We start from the raw sequence: 19,957 nt of genomic DNA on the forward strand, positions 1-19,957 counted from the left end.
ACTCGTTACCTGTATTAATGGCACCTGTTTGAACTTGTTATCAGTATAAAAGACACCTGTCCACAACCTCAAACAGTCACACTCCAAACTCCACTATGGCCAAGACCAAAGAGCTGTCAAAGGACACCAGAAACAAAATTGTAGACCTGCACCAGGCTGGGAAGACTGAATCTGCAATAGGTAAGCAGCTTGGTTTGAAGAAATCAACTGTGGGAGCAATTATTAGGAAATGGAAGACATACAAGACCACTGATAATCTCCCTCGATCTGGGGCTCCACGCAAGATCTCACCCCGTGGGGTCAAAATGATCACAAGAACGGTGAGCAAAAATCCCAGAACCACACGGGGGGACCTAGTGAATATCCTGCAGAGAGCTGGGACCAAAGTAACAAAGCCTACCATCAGTAACACACTACGCCGCCAGGGACTCAAATCCTGCAGTGCCAGACGTGTCCCCCTGCTTAAGCCAGTACATGTCCAGGCCCGTCTGAAGTTTGCTAGAGTGCATTTGGATGATCCAGAAGAGGATTGGGAGAATGTCATATGGTCAGATGAAACCAAAATATAACTTTTTGGTAAAAACTCAACTCGTCGTGTTTGGAGGACAAAGAATGCTGAGTTGCATCCAAAGAACACCATACCTACTGTGAAGCATGGGGGTGGAAACATCATGCTTTGGGACTGTTTTTCTGCAAAGGGACCAGGACGACTGATCCATGTAAAGGAAAGAATGAATGGGGCCATATATCGTGAGATTTTGAGTGAAAACCTCCTTCCATCAGCAATGGCATTGAAGATGAAACATGGCTGGGTCTTTCAGCATGACAATGATCCCAAACACACCGCCCGGGCAACGAAGGAGTGGCTTCGTAAGAAGCATTTCAAGGTCCTGGAGTGGCCTAGCCAGTCTCCAGATCTCAACCACATAGAAAATCTTTGGAGGGAGTTGAAAGTCCGTGGAGATCTGCATGGAGGAATGGGCCAAAATACCAGCAACAGTGTGTGAAAACCTTGTGAAGACTTACAGAAAACGTTTGACCTGTGTCATTGCCAACAAAGGGTATATAACAAAGTATTGAGAAACTTTTGTTATTGACCAAATACTTATTTTCCACCATAATTTGCAAATAAATTCATTAAAAATCCTACAATATGATTTTCTGGATTTTCTTTTCTCATTTTGTCTGTCATAGTTGACGTGTACCTATGATGAAAATTACAGGCCTCTCTCATCTTTTTAAGTTGGAGAACTTGCACAATTGGTGGCTGACTAAATAATTTTTTTCCCCTCTGTACATACAACCATAGTTACCAGTCTGAGTTCTAGTTACACTGCCCAGGCCCAGGCCCAGTCTGTGGGATCGTCATGGTTTAAGTATGTGATAGGGATAGTAAATTGTGTGTGTGTGTATTGACAGTGAACTGATAATGATGCCAATGCCATCAGTGTGAAGATAACAGTTTGATTAGCTTCCTGAGCTGATGACTTGGTTTGTAACATAAACACACTCACACAAATTTTTTTCATTATAATAACAGGTTAAAATGCTAATAAAGCAGATATGATTATACTTGCCAGTGTAAATGACCTGGCAGCAGAGAAAGCATAGAAAGCACCCGGGGCAGAGGAGAAGCTACTGCGTCGGTTGAGACAGGATCGATCTGACACAAGGTGGTTTCCAACATTTATCTTCGCTTAACGGGCACACGCTATTTTCAAATGAATATGTCAATTATATTCATTCATGAATGTTCCTTTGGTGACCGACTTTGGTGACCGACTTTGATAGCTTGTTTTTTCGCCTTTAAACATTATCAAACTTGAAAAGTCAGTTTTGACATTGTGATTCAGCATCTGTGTAGTTGTATAATATACAGCAAATATTTACAATGTAATAACCGTGAAACAAGAAAGTGGTGACATGGGGCCATATGCACACAACCCTCGTCCCCCAACAGAAAAATTCCATATTCCTCAAAATAAGTCAGTCTAGTCTAACTTTCTAGTCTGGGGTCTGTTTTTGCTCAACGTCTAAAGCTGTCACTTTTATATGAAATAATTACTACAAATGTGGTGTGTGTGCATGACTGGATTCATTGGATTGTGCTGTAGCTAACGCTTAGTGCCTGCTCCGCGTCATGGCAACAGGGACACAGTAAAGAGACAAGCCACTAGGTAATTATGGTCTGGTGGCCTAATACGTAGCAACATGCGACTTAACTTTATGAGTTTATGTGGCCTAGAACTCCAAATCTGAAGGTCTAATAATGGGGGCATATAGGTTGTGGAGTACTGTGTTGTGTAAGCCTGAACTGTTGTAACCCAACCTGTTTTTCTACCCCTTGTAACGGCTTTGTAACTAATTGAATAATAGCCAACAGTTAAACTGACACTGAATAACAATGTTCCAGTGTAAATGTAATATAAAACAAGTAATATTTTTCTGTCAGCCTGAAGTAATTGAATTTCAAAGTATTCATTTTAACCTTTTATTTCGCTATCATAGAATGTTCGCTATTGTCACGATCGTTGAGAGACGGGTCAGACCAAGGTGCAGCGTGGTATGCGAACATGTTTATTTAACTCAAGAAACATAAACAAAACAAGAAACAACTTAACGTGAAGTCCTCAGGCTAAACACATACAAGCCTAACACGGAACAAGATCCCACAACTAAGGTAGGCAAACAGGCTACTAAAGTATGATCCCCAATCAGAGACAACGAGCGACAGCTGTCTCTGATTGGGAATCACTCCCGGCCAAACATAGAATTTCTAGCATAGATTCTCACGCTCTGACCAAACCAACTAAAGACGACCGGCCTCTCAAGGCCAGGGCGTGACAGCTATCATCATGTTCTGATGTCCATCTGTCTTTCCAAGCATTTTCTGTGCCCTTAAATTGCATCTGTAAATTAAAATATTAAACTAAAAACAATTTTTTCTGTAGCTAGCTTTCCATCCAATTGGCGACAGATTTTCATGCAAATATTCTAAAATCCGCATTGAAGAAATATGTTCCACCAAACAGACTTGTTGCAGATAGAATTTGGTGCGCCGATGACGTAGTGCACATAAAATGTACTTTTCCGCGTACGTTTTCATGTACCGAATAAAAACCAAGAGTTCAATCTGTTTCCATCGTATTTTCAACTCTACCTTTTTTTCAAAAAACCTTTTGCGTTAAATAGCAAATGTTCCTACCCTGGTCTTGGCATGTGTGCTCTAGCCAACAGCTCGCAGATACAGGTAGTCTAGGCCAACAAGATGAGATTATTATGGATAACAGCAAGAATATTTTTATTTGTCAAACTGCAGTCAAGCATCGATCATCACGTCACCAGAATCAGACCCTCAATATTTATTGGAAAGGAGCATCAAGATCACCGTGCACGTTCATCATAAGTTATTTTGTTTGTAGGCTAATCAATTGCAAGTTATCCCTAGTCATAGTGGGAGGAATGTTTCTGAAAATGTCCATAGTTATTAGATTTTCATAGTTGCTTACATATTATTTTTGTGTTTTCATAGTAAAACAAAAATAGTTGTGATCCTCCTCATTATTACCAAACTAAATTCAACAATACAGCTAATATAAAGGTTACTGTCTAGGCTGCCATAACCCTCAAGCTTTAATTAAATGTCTATTTCGAGACATTATTAAACATGACTTTATAATATTCAGTGTTGATATCAGTCTATATAATTCAGTGCTTTACTTGGATAAAAGTCTCCAGATAGTTCCACCATATAGTTATAGGCTATGATCTGTATCTGTGTGTGTCTGTGCATTATGGTGCGAGGGCTAGAACATGACACCGGGCCACAATGTTCAGCCAAACACCCAAAACCCTCTCTTCATAACTCCAGGGTGCACGCATGCACGCATAGAGCACACGCACGCACAGAGCACATACACGCACACATACACACACAGAGCACAACACTGCACAGCACATAGAAAGCCATTAGAAGATCATTTGTTTTACCGCAGATAAAATCTCCTTGTGTGTCTGGTCCAAGAGAGCAGCAGCACCAGGCAGAGAGGTTGGCGGTCTGGCACACTTACCCGCCCTGTGGTGCTGTTGGACCGAAAACCCTCCACTAGCAGAGTCGGGGTGGTCCTCTCCATCCCTCCTTGTTTGGGCAGGCTTCGGCGTTCGTCGTTACCGGCTTACTAGCCACTGCCGCTCCATATTTCATCATTCCATTTGTCTTGTCTTGTTAATTACACACACCTGGTTCTTATCCCCTCAGTAGTCCGTGTATAAGTGTTCCCTCTGCCCCCCTTGTCCTTGTGGGTGATTGTTATTTGTGAGAGTAGTGTAGCTCGGTAGAGCTCCTTGCACTTTGTATTGCCGGGGTAGATATGTCCCCTGTGCCTGTATATTATTGGAGTATCCCTTACCGTGTTTTGCTAGGATAGATAGTTTCCCTGTGCCTGTTTTTGTGTGTCGCTATCCAGCGCTATTTGTGTACGACGGAATAAACTCTGTTTCGGTGATTACCCTCCTGCGCCTGACTCCTTCTATCACACTAATCACAGAATCACCCACCCGCTATGGAGTCAGCGGGAGAAGAGCGCATGCCTGGAGTCGTGGCACACGTCCAGGAGCATTCCACGATGCTGGCCAGCTTGGGGGAAGCGATGGATTGGGTTCTTCAGGTCGTCTAAAGCCTGGAGAGGAGAGAACCCGATCTGTCGAGACCAGCTGGCCAACCGGATCCAGCCACCTACACCCCAGCACCCGGAGGAATCCAGATATCCCGACCACGGGCGTTCGACGGGACGGTAGCGCTCTGCCAAGGATTCCTCCTCCAACTGGAGATTTACTTCTCCAGCATCAGGCCGGCGCCATCAGAGCGGGAGAAGGTGTCCGTCCTCATTTCCTGCCTCTCGGGGAAAGCCCTGGAGTGGGCCAATGCGGTTTGGAATGAAGGAGGAGCCGCGTTGGAGGACTACGGGGAGTTCGCTCGCCTCTTTCGGGTGGTCTTCGATCACCCGCCCGAGGGTCGAGAGGCGGGCGAGCGGCTGGTCCACCTGAGGCAGGGGACGAGGACCCTTCAGGACTTCGCGTTGGAGTTTCGGACTCTGGCAGCGGGGTCCGGGTGGAACGAGCGGACCCTGATCGACCATTCCCAGTGCCATCTGCGGGAGGACGTCCGACGGGAGCTAGCCTGCCGGGACATCATGTTGTCTTTCACGAAACTGGTGGACATGGCCATCCGTTTGGACAACCTGCTGGCAGCCAGAGGACTTCCTGGTAGGGGTCTGCCCGTTTCCACCCCGGACGACTCAGATCCCAAGCTGATGGAGCTGGGTGGAGCCGCCGTCCGAGAGAGCGGAGGATGACAGCGACAGTGCCACTCTGGTGGCACGAAGGGACAGTACACCACACGTCGTAGTCAACGCTCTTTTGGGCCTGGAGGAGGCAGGCAGGGCACTCTCGCATCACCCCAGGTATCGAACACCCACACTCATTCAGAGCCCTCTGCTGCGCACTGCACCCTACCTATCCACTTTCCTGATCACATGGTAGTTCCCCAGTGTAAGGCGCTAGTCCATTCAGGCGCAGCTGGGAACTTTATGGACAGGGCATTCTCACGCCGTCAAGGCATTTCATTGGTTCCCCTATCCATTCCACTCCCCATCAGAGCACTTGATAAAGGAAGTCACTGTACCAGTCACCATGATCACCCAGGAGACTCATTGTGAGCAGGTTACTTTTTCGATTATTGAGTCTCCTGCTTTCCCTGTGGTATTAGGTATCCCTTGGCTAGCACTCCACAACCCCACCTTGTCATTGCCACAGAGGGTTCTCACGGGGTGGTCGCGAGAGTGTCAGGCTAGGTGTCTAGGTGTTTCCGTTGGTGCAACCACGGTGGAAAGTCCAGACGGTACCTCCACAGTGCGCATTCCCCCCGAATACCGTGATCTGGCGCACGCGTTTTCTAAGACACAGGTGACAAAATGACCACCTCATCGGTTGGGGGATTGCGCGACAAACCTTCGGGTAGATGCTGTACCTCCCAGGAGTCATGTGTACCCCCTGTCGTCCCTCCACTTCACCCGCCTCCTCGAGTTTCTTCTTTGTGAAGAAGAAAGACGGCGGTCTGCGTCCGTGCAGTGATTATCGATCACTGAACAAGGAGACTATAAGATTTAGTTATCCTCTCTCCCTCATTCCTTCAGTGATTGAGTCAATGCATGGGGCGCGCTTCTTCACCAAATTAGATCTCAGGAGTGCATACAACCTGGTGCGTGTTCAGGAGGGGGATGAGTGGAAGACAGCATTCAGCACAACCACGGGGCATCATGAATACCTGGTGATGCCCTACGGTTTGATGAATGCTCCATCCGTCTTCCAGTCCTTTGTGAACGAGGTGATTTGGGACATGCTTTGTCGCGGAGTGGTGGTCTACATCGATGACATCCTGGTGTATTCCGCTATGTGCGCCGAGCATGTGTCCCTGGTTCGCAAAGGGCTGGCCCGACTGTTGGAAAATGAGCTTTATGCCAAGGCAGAGAAGTGTATGTTTTTCCAGCAGTCCGTCTCCTTCCTTGGATACCGCATTACCACCTCAGGTGTGGAGATGGAGGGAGATCGCATTTCAGCCATGCGTAATTGGCCGACTCCAACCACGGTTAAGGAGGTGCAGCGCTTCCTTGGCTTTGCCAACTACTATTTTAGGTTTATAAATAATAATAATAATATAATAATATGCCATTTAGCAGACGCTTTTATCCAAAGCGACTTACAGTCATGTGTCCATACATTTTTACGTATGGGTGGTCTCGGGGATCGAACCCACTACCCTGACGTTACAAGCGCCATGCTCTACCAATTGAGCTACAGAGGACCAGAGTTTATCCGGGAGCTACAGAGTTTATCCGGGGCTTTGGCAAGGACGCAGCTCCCATTACCTCCCTGTTGAAGGGTAGGCCGTCCCGGCTCCGCTGGTCTGCTGAGGCTGACCTGGCCTTCAGGAGACTGCGGGGTCTGTTCACCTCAGCCCCGGTACTGGCCCACCCCGATCCATCACTACCGTTCGTAGTGGAGGTGGATGTGTCCGAGGTAGGGATAGGCGCTGTACTATCCCAACTCTCGGGCACGCCACCCAAGCTCCGCCGCTGTGCCTTCTTCTCTAAGAAGCTCAGCCCAGCGGAGCAGAACTACGACGTTGGTGATCGGGAACCGTTGGCTATTGTCCGAGCTTTGACCGTGTGGAGGCATTGGCTCGAAGGGGCGAAACACCCTTTTCTCGTCTGGACGGACCACCGTAACCTGGAGTACATCCGGGCAGCGAGGAGGCTGAATCCTCGCCAGGCCATGTGGGCCCTATTCTTCACCCGGTTTGATTTTAAACTGTCATACATTCAGGGTATGAAAAATGTAAAGGCAGACGCACTGTCCCGATTGTATGACACAGAGGAGAGGTCCAGAGACAACACCCCCATACTCCCGGCCTCCTTCATTGTGGCGCCGGTAGTATGGGCAATGGACGCGGATATAGAGCAGGCATTACGCACTGATCCATCTCCACCTCAGTGTCCAGCTGGGCTGCGGTACGTGCCTGCTCTTATCCGTGATCGTCTGATCTTCAGGGCATACACGTCACCCTCCTCTGGTCACCCAGGTATCGGTCGTACAGTGCGCTGCCTGATCGGAGAGTACTGGTGGCCTACCTTGGCTAAGGACTTGAGGGTGTACGTCTCCTCCTGCTCGGTGTGCGTCCAGAGTAAGGCACCCAGGCACCTTCCAGCGGGTAAGTTACAACCTTTACCAGTTCCACAATGACCATGGTCTCACCTTAGTGTTGATTTCTTGACTGATCTTCCCCTCTCCCAAGGGAACACCACTATCCTGGTCGTTGTGGACCGCTTTTCCAAGTCCTGCCACCTGCTTCCTCTGCCCGGTCTCCCCACGGCCCTGCAGAATGCGGAGGCCCTGTTTATTCACGTCTTCCGGCACTACGGGGTGCCAGAGGATATAGTGTCCGACCGAGGTCCCCAGTTCACGTCCAAGGTTTGGAAGGCATTCATGGAACGTCTGGGGGTCTCGGTCAGCATGACCTCTGGGTTCCACCCCGAGTCAAATGGGCAGGTGGAACGGGTAAATCAGGATGTGGGTAGGTTCCTGCAGTCCTACTGCCAGGACCGGCCGGGGGAGTGGTCGGTGTTCTTGCAATGGGCAGAATATGCCCAGAACTCTCTCCGCCACTCCTCTACTAACCTAACGCCATTCCAATGTGTTTTAGGTTACCAACTGGTTCTGGCACCGTGGCACCAGAGCCAGACCGAGGTTCCTGCGGTGGATGACTGGTTTTGGCGCGCAGAGGAGACATGGTACACTGCCCACGTTAACCTCCAGCGCGCCGTGTGTCGTCAGAAGGCCAACGCTGACCGCCACCGCAGTGAGGCCCCGGTCTTCGTACCGAGGGATCGGGTCTGGCTCTCGACCAGGAATCTGCCCCTCTGCCTGCCCTGCCGGAAGCTGAGTCCTCGGTTTGTGGGGCTGTTCAAAGTCCTGAGTAGAATCAACGAGGTCACTTATAGGTTATTACTTCCCCCTGATTACCATATTAACCCCTCGTTTCATGTGTCTCTCCTCAGGCCGGTGGTGGTTGGTCCGCTCCAGGAGTCTGAGGTGTGGGAGGTCCCTCCGCCTCCTCTGGACATCAAGGTGGCCCCAGTGTACTCTGTCCATTCCATCCTGGTTTCGAGGCGTCGGGTGGGGGGCCTTCAGTACCTCGTGGAGTGGGAGGGGTACGGTCCGGAGGAACGGTGCTGGGTCCCGGTGAGGGATATCCTCGATCCCTCCCTGTTGCGGGATTTCCACCGTCGCCATCCGGCTCACCCTGCTCCGCGTCCTCCTGGCTGTCCCCGAGGCCGGGGTCGGCGCGCTGCTGGAGCTGCGCGTCAAGGGGGGGTACTGTCACGACTTCCGCCGAGGCTGCCTCCCCTCCTTGTTTGGGCAGGCTTCGGCGTTCGTCGTTACCGGCTTACTAGCCACTGCCGCTCCATATATCATCATTCCATTTGTCTTGTTAATTACACACACCTGGTTCTTATCCCCTCAGTAGTCCGTGTGTTCCCTCTGCCCCCCTTGTCCTTGTGGGTGATTGTTATTTGCGAGAGTAGTGTAGCTTGGTGGAGCTACCCGTACTTTGTATTGCCTGGGTAGATATGTCCCCTGTGCCTGTATATTATTGGAGTATCCCGTACCGTGTTTTGCCAGGGTAGATAGTTTCCCCTGTGCCTGTTTTTGTGTGTCGCTATCCAGCGCTATTTGTGTACGACGGAATAAACTCTGATTTCAGTGAATACCCTCCTGCGCCTGACTCCTTCTATAACACTCATCACACTCTCTCTGTGTGTTTGTCCGTGATAGTGCTCTGCTCCAACTGAATGCCCTGTTTTATTCAGTTTATAATGGAACTTCTCTGTTGATTTTTGGGTTAATAGACCAACATTGCGATACAGGCTAGATTTGGTTTGGCCTTTAGCATGGAGTTAATATTGAAATGGTGAATTAAGGGTCAAATGAGAGGAGGGATGAGAGAGAGTACAGTATGTAGTGGCTGTAACTGATCTATGTGACTTGCCGGTGGCTTCATGGCTTTCCGTGGTGACTGGTCGGGGAGAACACAGACTTGAGTTCAAATACTATTTCAAATAATTTGAAATACTTTATGTGCTTGATTTAGATTGCCTGGCACCAGGGTTGGGTAGGTTACTTTCTAAATATAATCCGGTAATTATTAGTTACCTGTCCAAAATTGTAATCAGTAACGTAATTTTTGGATTACCCAAACTCAGTAACGTAATCAGATTAATTTCAGTTACCTTTCAATTACTTTCCCCTTAAGAGGCTAAATTAATATTCCCAATTGAACGACATCTATTGCAGGATAAATCAATTTTAGAGTTTACATAGCTGGCCATAAATGGATGTTGCATTTTACTTTATGGTTTGGTTATGTAGTGTTCTTCTAACTCATTGCTTTCTACTGCAGATAATAATACGATTAGACTATATATTTACATTAAAAACCAAAGTCTGTCAGATTTCCAGTCATTCCAATAAATTGAATGCCCCTTGATCTTCAAGAATATGACTTTGAAATATAGATTAGCAAATTGTTTTACCTGAGCATAACCCAACAACTAAGGATTCATTAGCCTACTCTGTTGTTTATGATTTTGTTGTCATGGAGGACTGATTGGGCAGGTTGAATTTTATTGGGATTGGTCTTGTCTTTGAGGCAAAACTGAGTGATTTCCCCTAGATGCAAAGTCATAATTGGTAATATTGTGAAAACAAAAGTTATCTTTTTGGTCTTAATTTAAGGTTAGGATTAGGCATTAGGGTTAGCAGTGTGGTTAAGGTTACGGTTAGGTTTAAAATGAGATTTTATGACTTTGTGGATGTGCAGCTAATGACCACTGCAAAGCTGCCTCCAGAACAAGATGCCATGTTGAAAGTCGCTGAGCTCTTCAGTAAGGACATTGTACTGCCAATGTTTGTCTATGGAGATTACATGGCTGTGTGCTCGATTTTACACAATTGTCAGCAACGGGTGTGGCTGAAATAGCCGAATCCACTGATTAGAAGGGGTGTCCACATGCTTTTGTATATGTAGTGTATCTGTAATCTGATTACAATATTTTTGCTGGATGACAGTTACTGTTTTTTTGTAATCCGTTACTCCCCAACCCTGCCTGTCACAATGGGTCAACAGTATAGTCTCATACTCAGCCCACAAACTCCAGTTTGAATAGTATTTGAGGCCAGGCCTAGTGGACCCTGGGCCAATGCATCGACAGGGAGACGTAAGGTCGCTGGGTTGTGGAGTTTTTTTTTGAACAGTCATGTTTCCATGGTCAGGCCATTACCTTACTAATATCCTCTCTCTCTCTCTCTCTCTCTCTCTCTCTCTCTCTCTCTCTCTCTCTCTCTCTCTCTCTCTCTCTCTCTCTCTCTCTCTCTCTCTCTCTCTCTCTCTCTCTCTCTCTCTCTCTCTCTCTCTCTCTCTCTCTCTCCTCCTCCCTCCCCCCCCCCCCCCACCCCCCCAGGGGCAAACTTTGTGACTCGTAAGATCAGCCGCTCTGTGGCGAAGGTTCACCTGGGCCAGCTGGAGCGCATCAGTCTGGGTAACCTGGACTCCAAGAGAGACTGGGGTCATGCCAAGGACTACGTAGAGGTAAGACTGGACATATACACACACTGCACTCTGACACACACCCTCACAATCACACACACACAGCATTGTGGGGTTAATGTTTTCCCAGATCATTTGAGGCTGAAATATGTGATCTGCATGAAGCCCCTTAATAGCCTGCCAAAGAGAAAACAGAGAGAGAGAGAGAAAACGAGGTTATGAGAGGAGGGAGAGGGCCGCTTGCTGTGAGGCCACAGACGGCACTCCAGTTTCCCACCACTCACCCACGTTCCAAAACCCCCTGAAACAGAGCAGCACAGCCTCCCAAATGGCACCCTATTCCCTATTATAGTGCACTACTTTTGACCAGGGACCATAGGGCTGTGGTCAAAAGTAGTGACCTATGTAGTGAATGGTTTTCCATTTGGGACGCAGTCCAGAAGAAAGAGAGATATTAAGGGAATGCCTTGTGGTGCTGTGCGGTGCTGTGGATGATGAAAGAAATACAGTGTTTGTGTTAATATAATGGTGCCAGCAGCAAGCTGAGAGATGAAACGAACAGTAAGGGGTCGCCATTTCCAGGGGCAGAACTCGCTGTGTGTGTGTGGTGCGTGTGTGTGTGATTGTGTGTGTGTGTGTGTTGTGAGTTAGTTTCTCTTTCTCTATGAAGATGAAATTCTCTGCGTGTTGCCATGTCTGACAGCAAGACTCCTCATGGTCCCTGTTATTATTAGGGCGGTGGTGGTGTGGGGGTTGACACTTCAACGTGGCTAGAAGGGGTAGTTTAACTGGAACGTCAGTGTGGGTCACTGCGTCAGAGCAGGGTGTTGGTGTGGTGGATCATACTTTTAAGGTGGGGCTGAACCTGTTACGCAGGCCGGGGTGCTATGCAGGCGTCAGTTGATGGCTCCACAGATCAGTCATATCCGATTCAAACCGCAGAGCAGAGAAGAGAGAACACAACTGTTCTTTGTTTCCTATCTGACTTCTTTGTTCACTAATGTTATTTTGTTTCTGTGGTAGTGATATGGCGACGTGGTTATAAAGGTAGTGTTTATTCTCTGCTACTTTAGGGGTTTTTCTGTATTTAGCCATGATTTTGCAATTGGGTGTAGTAGAGTCATAGAAATAAAAATGAATAGAACGGACGTCCCCATTGGAGTCAATGATGGCATAATGGGTGGACTGGCGGTCATTGCGAGTGTACCCATTGGAGCAAAGCAGGAAGTAAAATTAGGAAGAAAAAGCAGGACGTGTACCCATCAATCTGTGCTGTGATTTGTTGAATCAACTCAAATGACGTTACAAAAAATATATTCCATTGCATGAGCCACATCAGTTGGCATCATTTGAATGAACATTCTACATTCCCATGGAAATTATTACATCACAATACCAGGCAGACATTGAGAGTTTCCCATTGAGTTTACTAGTCAAATTCCGAGGGTTAGAGGTTCCAAGCCCGTTCTATTTAAGTGATAATGCCTGAGAAGCCGGTGTTAATAGGATGTATTGGCACGGGTGTTGTCGGCTTCGAGGGCATTATCACTTTTATACAACGGGTTACCAACATATTCAAATAATGATTGACATATTTAATTATACATGTTATTTTGATGAATTTATTCATACTATTTCATCCTTCCACAAGATATAGTGCCGACATAAATCTATGGTTGCTACCCAAGCTGGCTGGTCGTTCGTTCTATCGGTTCGGTTGCAAAAGACGCAACCCAGTTGTTCAGTCTTTTTGTTCTGTAACTATGGACCCGACCCAGTCGTTCGTTCTAAATGTTCCATTGCCTTACTTGCTGGCAAAGTTCTTATCCCTTGGTTGCTAGCTAGCCAACTACGGTTAACTTACAGTCATGTCAAAAAGTGCAGCCGGAATACTGGACAAGAGGAACACCTACATGAGAATGCTATTCATTGACTACAGCTCAGCATTCAACACCATAGTGCCCTCTAAGCTCATCACTAAGCTAAGGATCCTGGGACTAAACACCTCCCTCTGCAACTGGATCCTGGACTTCCTGACGGGCCGCCCCCAGGTGGTAAGGGTAGGTAACAACACATCTGCCACACTGATCCTCAACACGGGGGCCCCTCAGGGGTGCGTGCTCAGTCCCCTCCTGTACTCTCTGTTCACCCATGACTGCATGGCCAGGCACGACTCCAACACCATCATTAAGTTTGCCGACGACACAACAGTGGTAGGCCTGATCACCGACAACGATGAGACAGCCTATAGGGAGGAGGTCAGAGACCTGGCCGTGTGGTGCCAGGACAACAACCTCTCCCTCAACGTGACCAAGACAAAGGAGATGATTGTGGACTACAGGAAAAAAAAGAGGACTGAGCACGCCCCCATTCTCATCGACGGGGCTGTAGTGGAACAGGTTGAGAGCTTCAAGTTCCTTGGTGTCCACATCACCAACGAACTATCATGGTCCAAACACACCAAGACAGTCGTGAAGAGGGCACGACAAAGCCTATTCCCCCTCAGGAGACTGAAAAGATTTGGCATGGGTCCTCAGATCCTCAAAAAATTATACAGCTGCACCATCGAGAGCATCCTGACTGGTTGTATCACCGCCTGGTATGGCAACTGCTTGGCCTCCGACCGCAAGGCACTACAGAGGGTAGTGCGTACGGCCCAGTACATCACTGGGGCCAAGCTTCCTGCCATCCAGGACCTCTATACCAGGCGGTGTCAGAGGAAGGCCCTCAAAATTGTCAAAGACTCCAGCCACCCTAGTCATAGATTGTTCTCCCTGCTACCGCACGGCAAGCGGTACCGGAGTGCCAAGTCTAGGTCCAAAAGACTTCTCAACAGCTTCTACCCCCAAGCCATAAGACTCCTGAACAGCTAATCATGGCTACCCAGACTATTTGCACTGCCCCCCCACCCCATCCTTTTTACGCTGCTGCTACTCTGTTAATTATTTATGCATAGTCACTTTAACTCTACCCACATGTACATATTACTTCAACTATCTCAACTAGCCGGTGCCCCCGCACATTGACTCTGCACCGGTACCCCCTGTATATATAGCCTCCCTACTGTTATTTTATTTTACTTCTGCTCTTTTTTTCTCAACACTTTTTTTGTTGTTGTTTTATTTTTACTTTTTTTGTTAAAAATAAATGCACTGTTGGTTAAGGGCTGTAAGTAAGCATTTCACTGTAATGTCTGCACCTGTTGTATTCGGCGCATGTGACCAATACAATTTTATTTTATTTTATTTGAATATCAGCAAAGTAGCTGTATTTGCATTTGTTTAAGCTGTTTTCTAGTGACATTTATTTGGAGTCATCCATAACAATGAGCTAATGAGGCGCGATTTCACCTGGCATAGAAAATATGCTCACTCGTCAGGACACTGTTGTTCAGAGGAGCTAGCCAACAACACAGCTAACACAATCACGTCAAACTGAAGCTGGAAAGACTGCATGTGTATTCACCCCCTTTGCTATGAAGCCCCTAAATAAGATCTGGTGCAACCAATTACCTTCAGAAGTCACATAATTAGTTAAATAAAGTCCAGCTGTGTGCAATCTAAGTGTCACATGATCTCAGTATATATACACCTGTTCTGAAAGGCCCCAGAGTCTGCAACACCACCAAGCAAGGGGCACCATGAAGACCAAGGAGCTCTCCAAACAGGTCAGGGACAAAGCTGTTGTCACGAATACAGCCGAGGCTGCCCCTCCTCCTTGCTCGGGCAGGCTTCGGCATTCGTCGTCACCGGAGTACTAGCTGCCACCGATCTATGTTTCTGTGTTACACTAGTCTTGTCTTTATTAATCACACCTGTTACCCATTATGCTTATTTGTGTCCCTTTAATTACCTCTGTTTTCCCTCCTGAGTTTGTGCGTGATTGTCCGTTGTTTTACGTCAGTTGGTGAGCTGTTGTTCTGCTCTTCCCTGCGTGGAGGGTTTGTTATGGTTTACATTTACATTTTTTACATTTTAGTCAACGCTCTTATCCAAAGCGACTTACAGTTAGTGAGTGCATACATTATTTTTTATACTATTTTTGATACCCCCGTGGGAATCGAACCCACAACCCTGGCATTGCAAACGCCATGCTCTACCAACTGAGCTACATCCCTGCCGGCCATTCCCTCCCCTAGACGACGCTGGGCCAATTGTGCGCCGCCCCATGGGTCTCCCGGTCACGACAGAGCCTGGATTCGAACCAGGATCTCTAGTGGCACAGCTAGCACTGCGATGCAGTGCCTTAGACCACTGCGCCACTCGGGAGTTTACTTTTGTTTAGTAAATCCATTCATTTTCTCAGTTCTGTGTCCTGCGCCTGATTCCGTTTCACCACTTCACCCAGACGTTGACAGCTGTGGAGAAGTACAGATCAGGGTTGGGTTATAAAAAAATATCAGAAACTTTGAACATCCCACGGAGCACCATTAAATCCATTATTAAAAATGGAAAGAATATGGCACCACAACAAACCTGCTAAGAGAGGGCCGCCCACCAAAACTCACGGACAAGGCAAGGAGGGCATTAATCAGAGAGGCAAGAAAGAGACAAAAGATAACCCTGAAGGAGCTGCAAAGCTCCACAGCGGAGATTGGAGTATCCGTCCTTAGGACCACTTTAAGCCATACACTCCACAGAGCTGGGCTTTACTGAAGAGTGACTAGAAAAAAGCCATTGCTTAAAGAAAAAAATAAACAAACACGTTTGGTGTTCGCCAAAGGCCATGTGGGAGACTCCCCAAACATATGGAAGAAGGTACTCTGGTCGGATGAGAATAAAATTGAGCTTTCTGGCCATCAAGGAAAATGTCTGGCGCAAACCCAACATCTCTCATCACCCAGAGAACACCATCCCATGTTTTTCAATGGCAGGGACTGGGAAACTGGTCAGAATTGAATTAATGATGGATGGCGCTAAATACAGGGAAATTCTTGAGGGAAACCTGTTTCAGTCTTCCAGAGATTTGAGACTGGGACGGAGGTTCACCTTCCAGCAGGACAATGACCCTAAGCATACTGCTAAAGCAACACTCGAGTGGTTTAAGGGGAAATATTTCAATGTCTTGGAATGACCTAGTCAAAGCCCAGACCTCAATCCAATTGAGAATATGTGGTATGACTTAAAGATTGCTGTACACCAGCGGAACCCATCCAACTTGAAGGAGCTGGAGCAATACAAAAATTATATGGTAATACAAATGGTAAGTTTACACACTCCCATGAATGTCATAAATGATGGATCATTGGCTTATACACTAACTTTCACACATCTAGATGGCTGGGCGGGGTGGGTGTAGAGCCAGAGACAGCAGGGGTTCAAACTGTTTAACCCAGTTCCTACATTTGAATATAAAAATTGATTTTATCAAACAAAACTATGTTACATTTGATCTCTGGGACCCTTAGGATGACAAATCAGAGCAAGATTACTGAATATAAGTACATTATTTACCTTCAGAGGTGAATGTATCAAACCAGTTGCCATGATATGTTTTCTGTTGTTGTGCACTCTTCTCAAACAATAGCATGGTATGTTATTGTACATTTACATTTTAGTCATTTATCAGACGCTCTTATCCAGAGCGACTTACAGTTAAGTGAGTGCATACATTTTTCATACTGCCCCCCCGTGGGAAACAGGGGACTGCTATCACTGTAATAGCTACTGTAAATTGGAGAGTGCAAGAATTTAAGCTTTCTGCCCATATAAAACATGTCTATGTCCTGGAAAGTTTGCTGTTACTTACAACACTCGTGCTAATCACATTAGCGCACATTAGCTCAACCGTCCCGTATACGGGACACCGATCCCGTAGAGTTTAATTGGACTACAACGGTGACAAACGGTGCCCACAAACTGTTAGGGCCTACATAAAGCTGTCCCAACAGCAGAGTCCCAACAGCAGTCCCAACACCGTACCACTGTTACACCTGGCTATCAGTGGAGCCTTGTCTGGCAGCGAAACAGTTCATTCAGCCTAATTTACTGCCTTTAAAAAAAACTTTGCTGATATGGCTGACTTGCTTAAACAAATGTGGTTTCTACTGACAATTGAGATGTACAAACGATGGCAGAAGGGGACGACGAGTGGATAAGAGGCAATCCGTCATTTCGATTAAGACATTAATGAGCGAGCTAGGACGGATGTAGTCAATATAACTATTTGTTCAGCACTTTTGAAATGTACAGCGACAGAACTCAGAAAATGGCTGTTCTTACAGTATTCTCACAGTACACAAAGTCAGAACCATAGGATAAATAAAGGAGGCATATAAGCAGACAATGAAACAATATTTGATGATGACGTTTCTCTAAAACAGGCTATAGGCTACATGTGCACCACCAAGTCAGAACAATAGGTTAAATTATTAGCGGAAAAGGGACCAAATTATTAGGGTGAGGCACATGGGATATAACACTGTAGATATAACGTGATTTGACATCATTTTATCTGAGCACAATGACCTTAAGCCTTCTTGGATGGGCACTTCTAATGTAACTCTATGGCAGCACCCAAGGGGCTTGAATTTTTCGAGCTCTCCCCGTAGATTTTGCTGTTACGTAGTGTCCTCATGATTGACTGAACACTGAGCCAATCACGGCGCAACTAGAGAACATTACCAACCCCTAAGCTCCGTATTTTCCGCTGTCTGCCCGCCACCACAGAAAGCACTGAGCTAGGCTGAAACACCTGCATTTTTACTCAAGAAAGCAAAAAATAGACCACGTTTGTATGCCGCTTTATTAACTCAATTATTATTTTATTTTTTACATTGTTTCAGTGAGAGGACTAACTGGTGTCTCCAAGTGGCCACACACCTCTCCAAAGTGTGCACAGTTCTTAAGTAATTTCAATGCACTTTTATGACTTGATAAAATACGAGTAGGGTGCTTTTGAGCTCTCCAAGCTATGCCATTGCGGAAATAGAGCAAGCAATCTTGTAGTTGTTTTGTTTGGAACACAGCCCTGCATCCCCACCATCACACAATTACTGTTGTTGTTTACTCAATCCAAAAACTGTCCATTATAAATCGCATTCTGGGTCAGGTGGGCATCATTGAAATCTTGTTCTATTGCCAACTTGACTAGCTAAATTATAAAATAAAATCTTACAGTGTTAGACTTTCCCAAAGCAACTCAGAGAAAGATCATAGGTTTGGTGCGCATAGAAAGGAGTCATGAGTGCATTTAGATGCGTGTTCTATGGCAAATTTTCTTCACAATAGACATACAGTGGGGAGAACAAGTATTTGATACACTGCCGATTTTGCAGGTTTTCCTACTTACAAAGCATGTAGAGACGTGTACCTATGATGAAAATTACAGGCCTCTCTCATCTTTTTAAGTGGGAGAACTTGCACAATTGGTGGCTGACTAAATACTTTTTCCCCCCACTGTATGTCATGCAATAAAATGCAAATTAATTACTTAAAAATCATACAATGTGATTTTCTGGATTATTTATTTTTATTCCGTCTCTCACAGTTGAAGTGTACCTATGATAAAAATTACAGACCTCTACATGCTTTGTAAGTAGGAAAACCTGCAAAATCGGCAGTGTATCATATACTTGTTCTCCCCACTGTACATAGGCTCATTCTGTTTAGAAGAACCCAGGGTATGACACCATGTCATCTTGTAACTGTAATTCAAACATACTGATCATAAATGTTGAGACTGTATATGACATGAGTTTTATGATATAGAAATGTGAAGTGTACATTTTGTCTCACGGGTGTTTGGCTTGCTTGTAAGACATCAAATCTGTATTTTTCATCATCCTAAACTTCTCATCTTTCAGAATACATCGAGTCCTCTTAATTTACAGCATTTCCCCTCACTCATACAACAAAACATTTGCAAAAGTTGCCCGATTACAGGGAGGGATGGGGGCAACTTCTTGTCGTGCGCGGTGCTCAAGTTCAGAACGGCTGTCAGTTAAAACCCATACAGAGCAGTGAAGCGCATAGCCAGAGCTCTGACGTCATTTATAGCATGTTACTGTACAGCCACTGCGTTCCAATTTAGGTGCTTATCAGTGCCCAAAGCTGCCATTTTCAACCCACATATGGGTATGAGTGTAAAGGGTTAATTGAACAGTATAACACAATCAGAATGGAGAAAGCCCCATTAAAATCACTTAGAATTGATGTGTTGCCACCCATGCAGTCCTCATAAAGTATATTTAGAACTTGTAATATTCAAAAACATAAAATACCGTCAAATATGAGCTATCCTGGAAACCCATTGACTGGTTCTGATTGAATTGATGTAATCAGTCTAGCATGTCTAGGGTGAAACTACTCATTGTATGTCTGTGTGTGCACGTGTTTGTGAGTGTGTGTGTGTATACACCCTCCCGCCTGTCCGGGACACCCTGGGTTGAGACACTCCAGGTTTCCTGTGGGAACGACGGCATTCCGGGTCTGGTGAATCATGCACCTCCACACTATGCAGCTCCGGTTTCGGCAAGTCAGATTTCGGGAAGTCAAGCAGAACCGAAGCTCCTTTTTTCCTCTCTCTCTCACCGTTTCTCAGAGTCACTAAGAAGACACATAAAAATGACATAGTAATGCCATATGTCCCTTTTTAGTAATTTTTCATTCAGCTGGCGTCAGCAGTGCGTTACCATGGCAAAGTCCAACAACAGGCAATGTGTAAACATAACCATGTGTTTCCACTGTGGGCAACTCTCTCTCTTTCTCTATCTCTTTTGCTCTCGCTCTTTGTCTCTCCCTCTCTCTCTCTATTTTCTCTCATCTCTCTCTCTTGTCTTTCTCTTTCTCTCCC

The 19,957-nt window shown here is 46.2% G+C and overlaps 1 protein-coding gene across 1 annotated transcript in view; it reads left to right on the forward strand.

Moving 5' to 3' along the window:
• Nucleotides 1-19,714, forward strand: part of LOC311149150 (uncharacterized protein) — a gene marked incomplete at both ends in the record, with an annotated part of 190,487 nt that extends 170,773 nt beyond the window's left edge. The window contains 2 exons of the mRNA XM_084186236.1: nt 11,079-11,206; nt 19,706-19,714. Of these exons, the coding sequence (XP_084042362.1) occupies nt 11,079-11,206; nt 19,706-19,714 (137 nt within the window). The remainder of the gene's footprint in view (nt 1-11,078; nt 11,207-19,705) is intronic.
• Nucleotides 19,715-19,957: the final 243 nt, after the last annotated feature.

The sequence above is a fragment of the Coregonus lavaretus genome (genome assembly GCF_964263955.1).
Source record: "Coregonus lavaretus genome assembly, chromosome: 21".
Taxonomy (NCBI): domain Eukaryota; kingdom Metazoa; phylum Chordata; class Actinopteri; order Salmoniformes; family Salmonidae; genus Coregonus; species Coregonus lavaretus.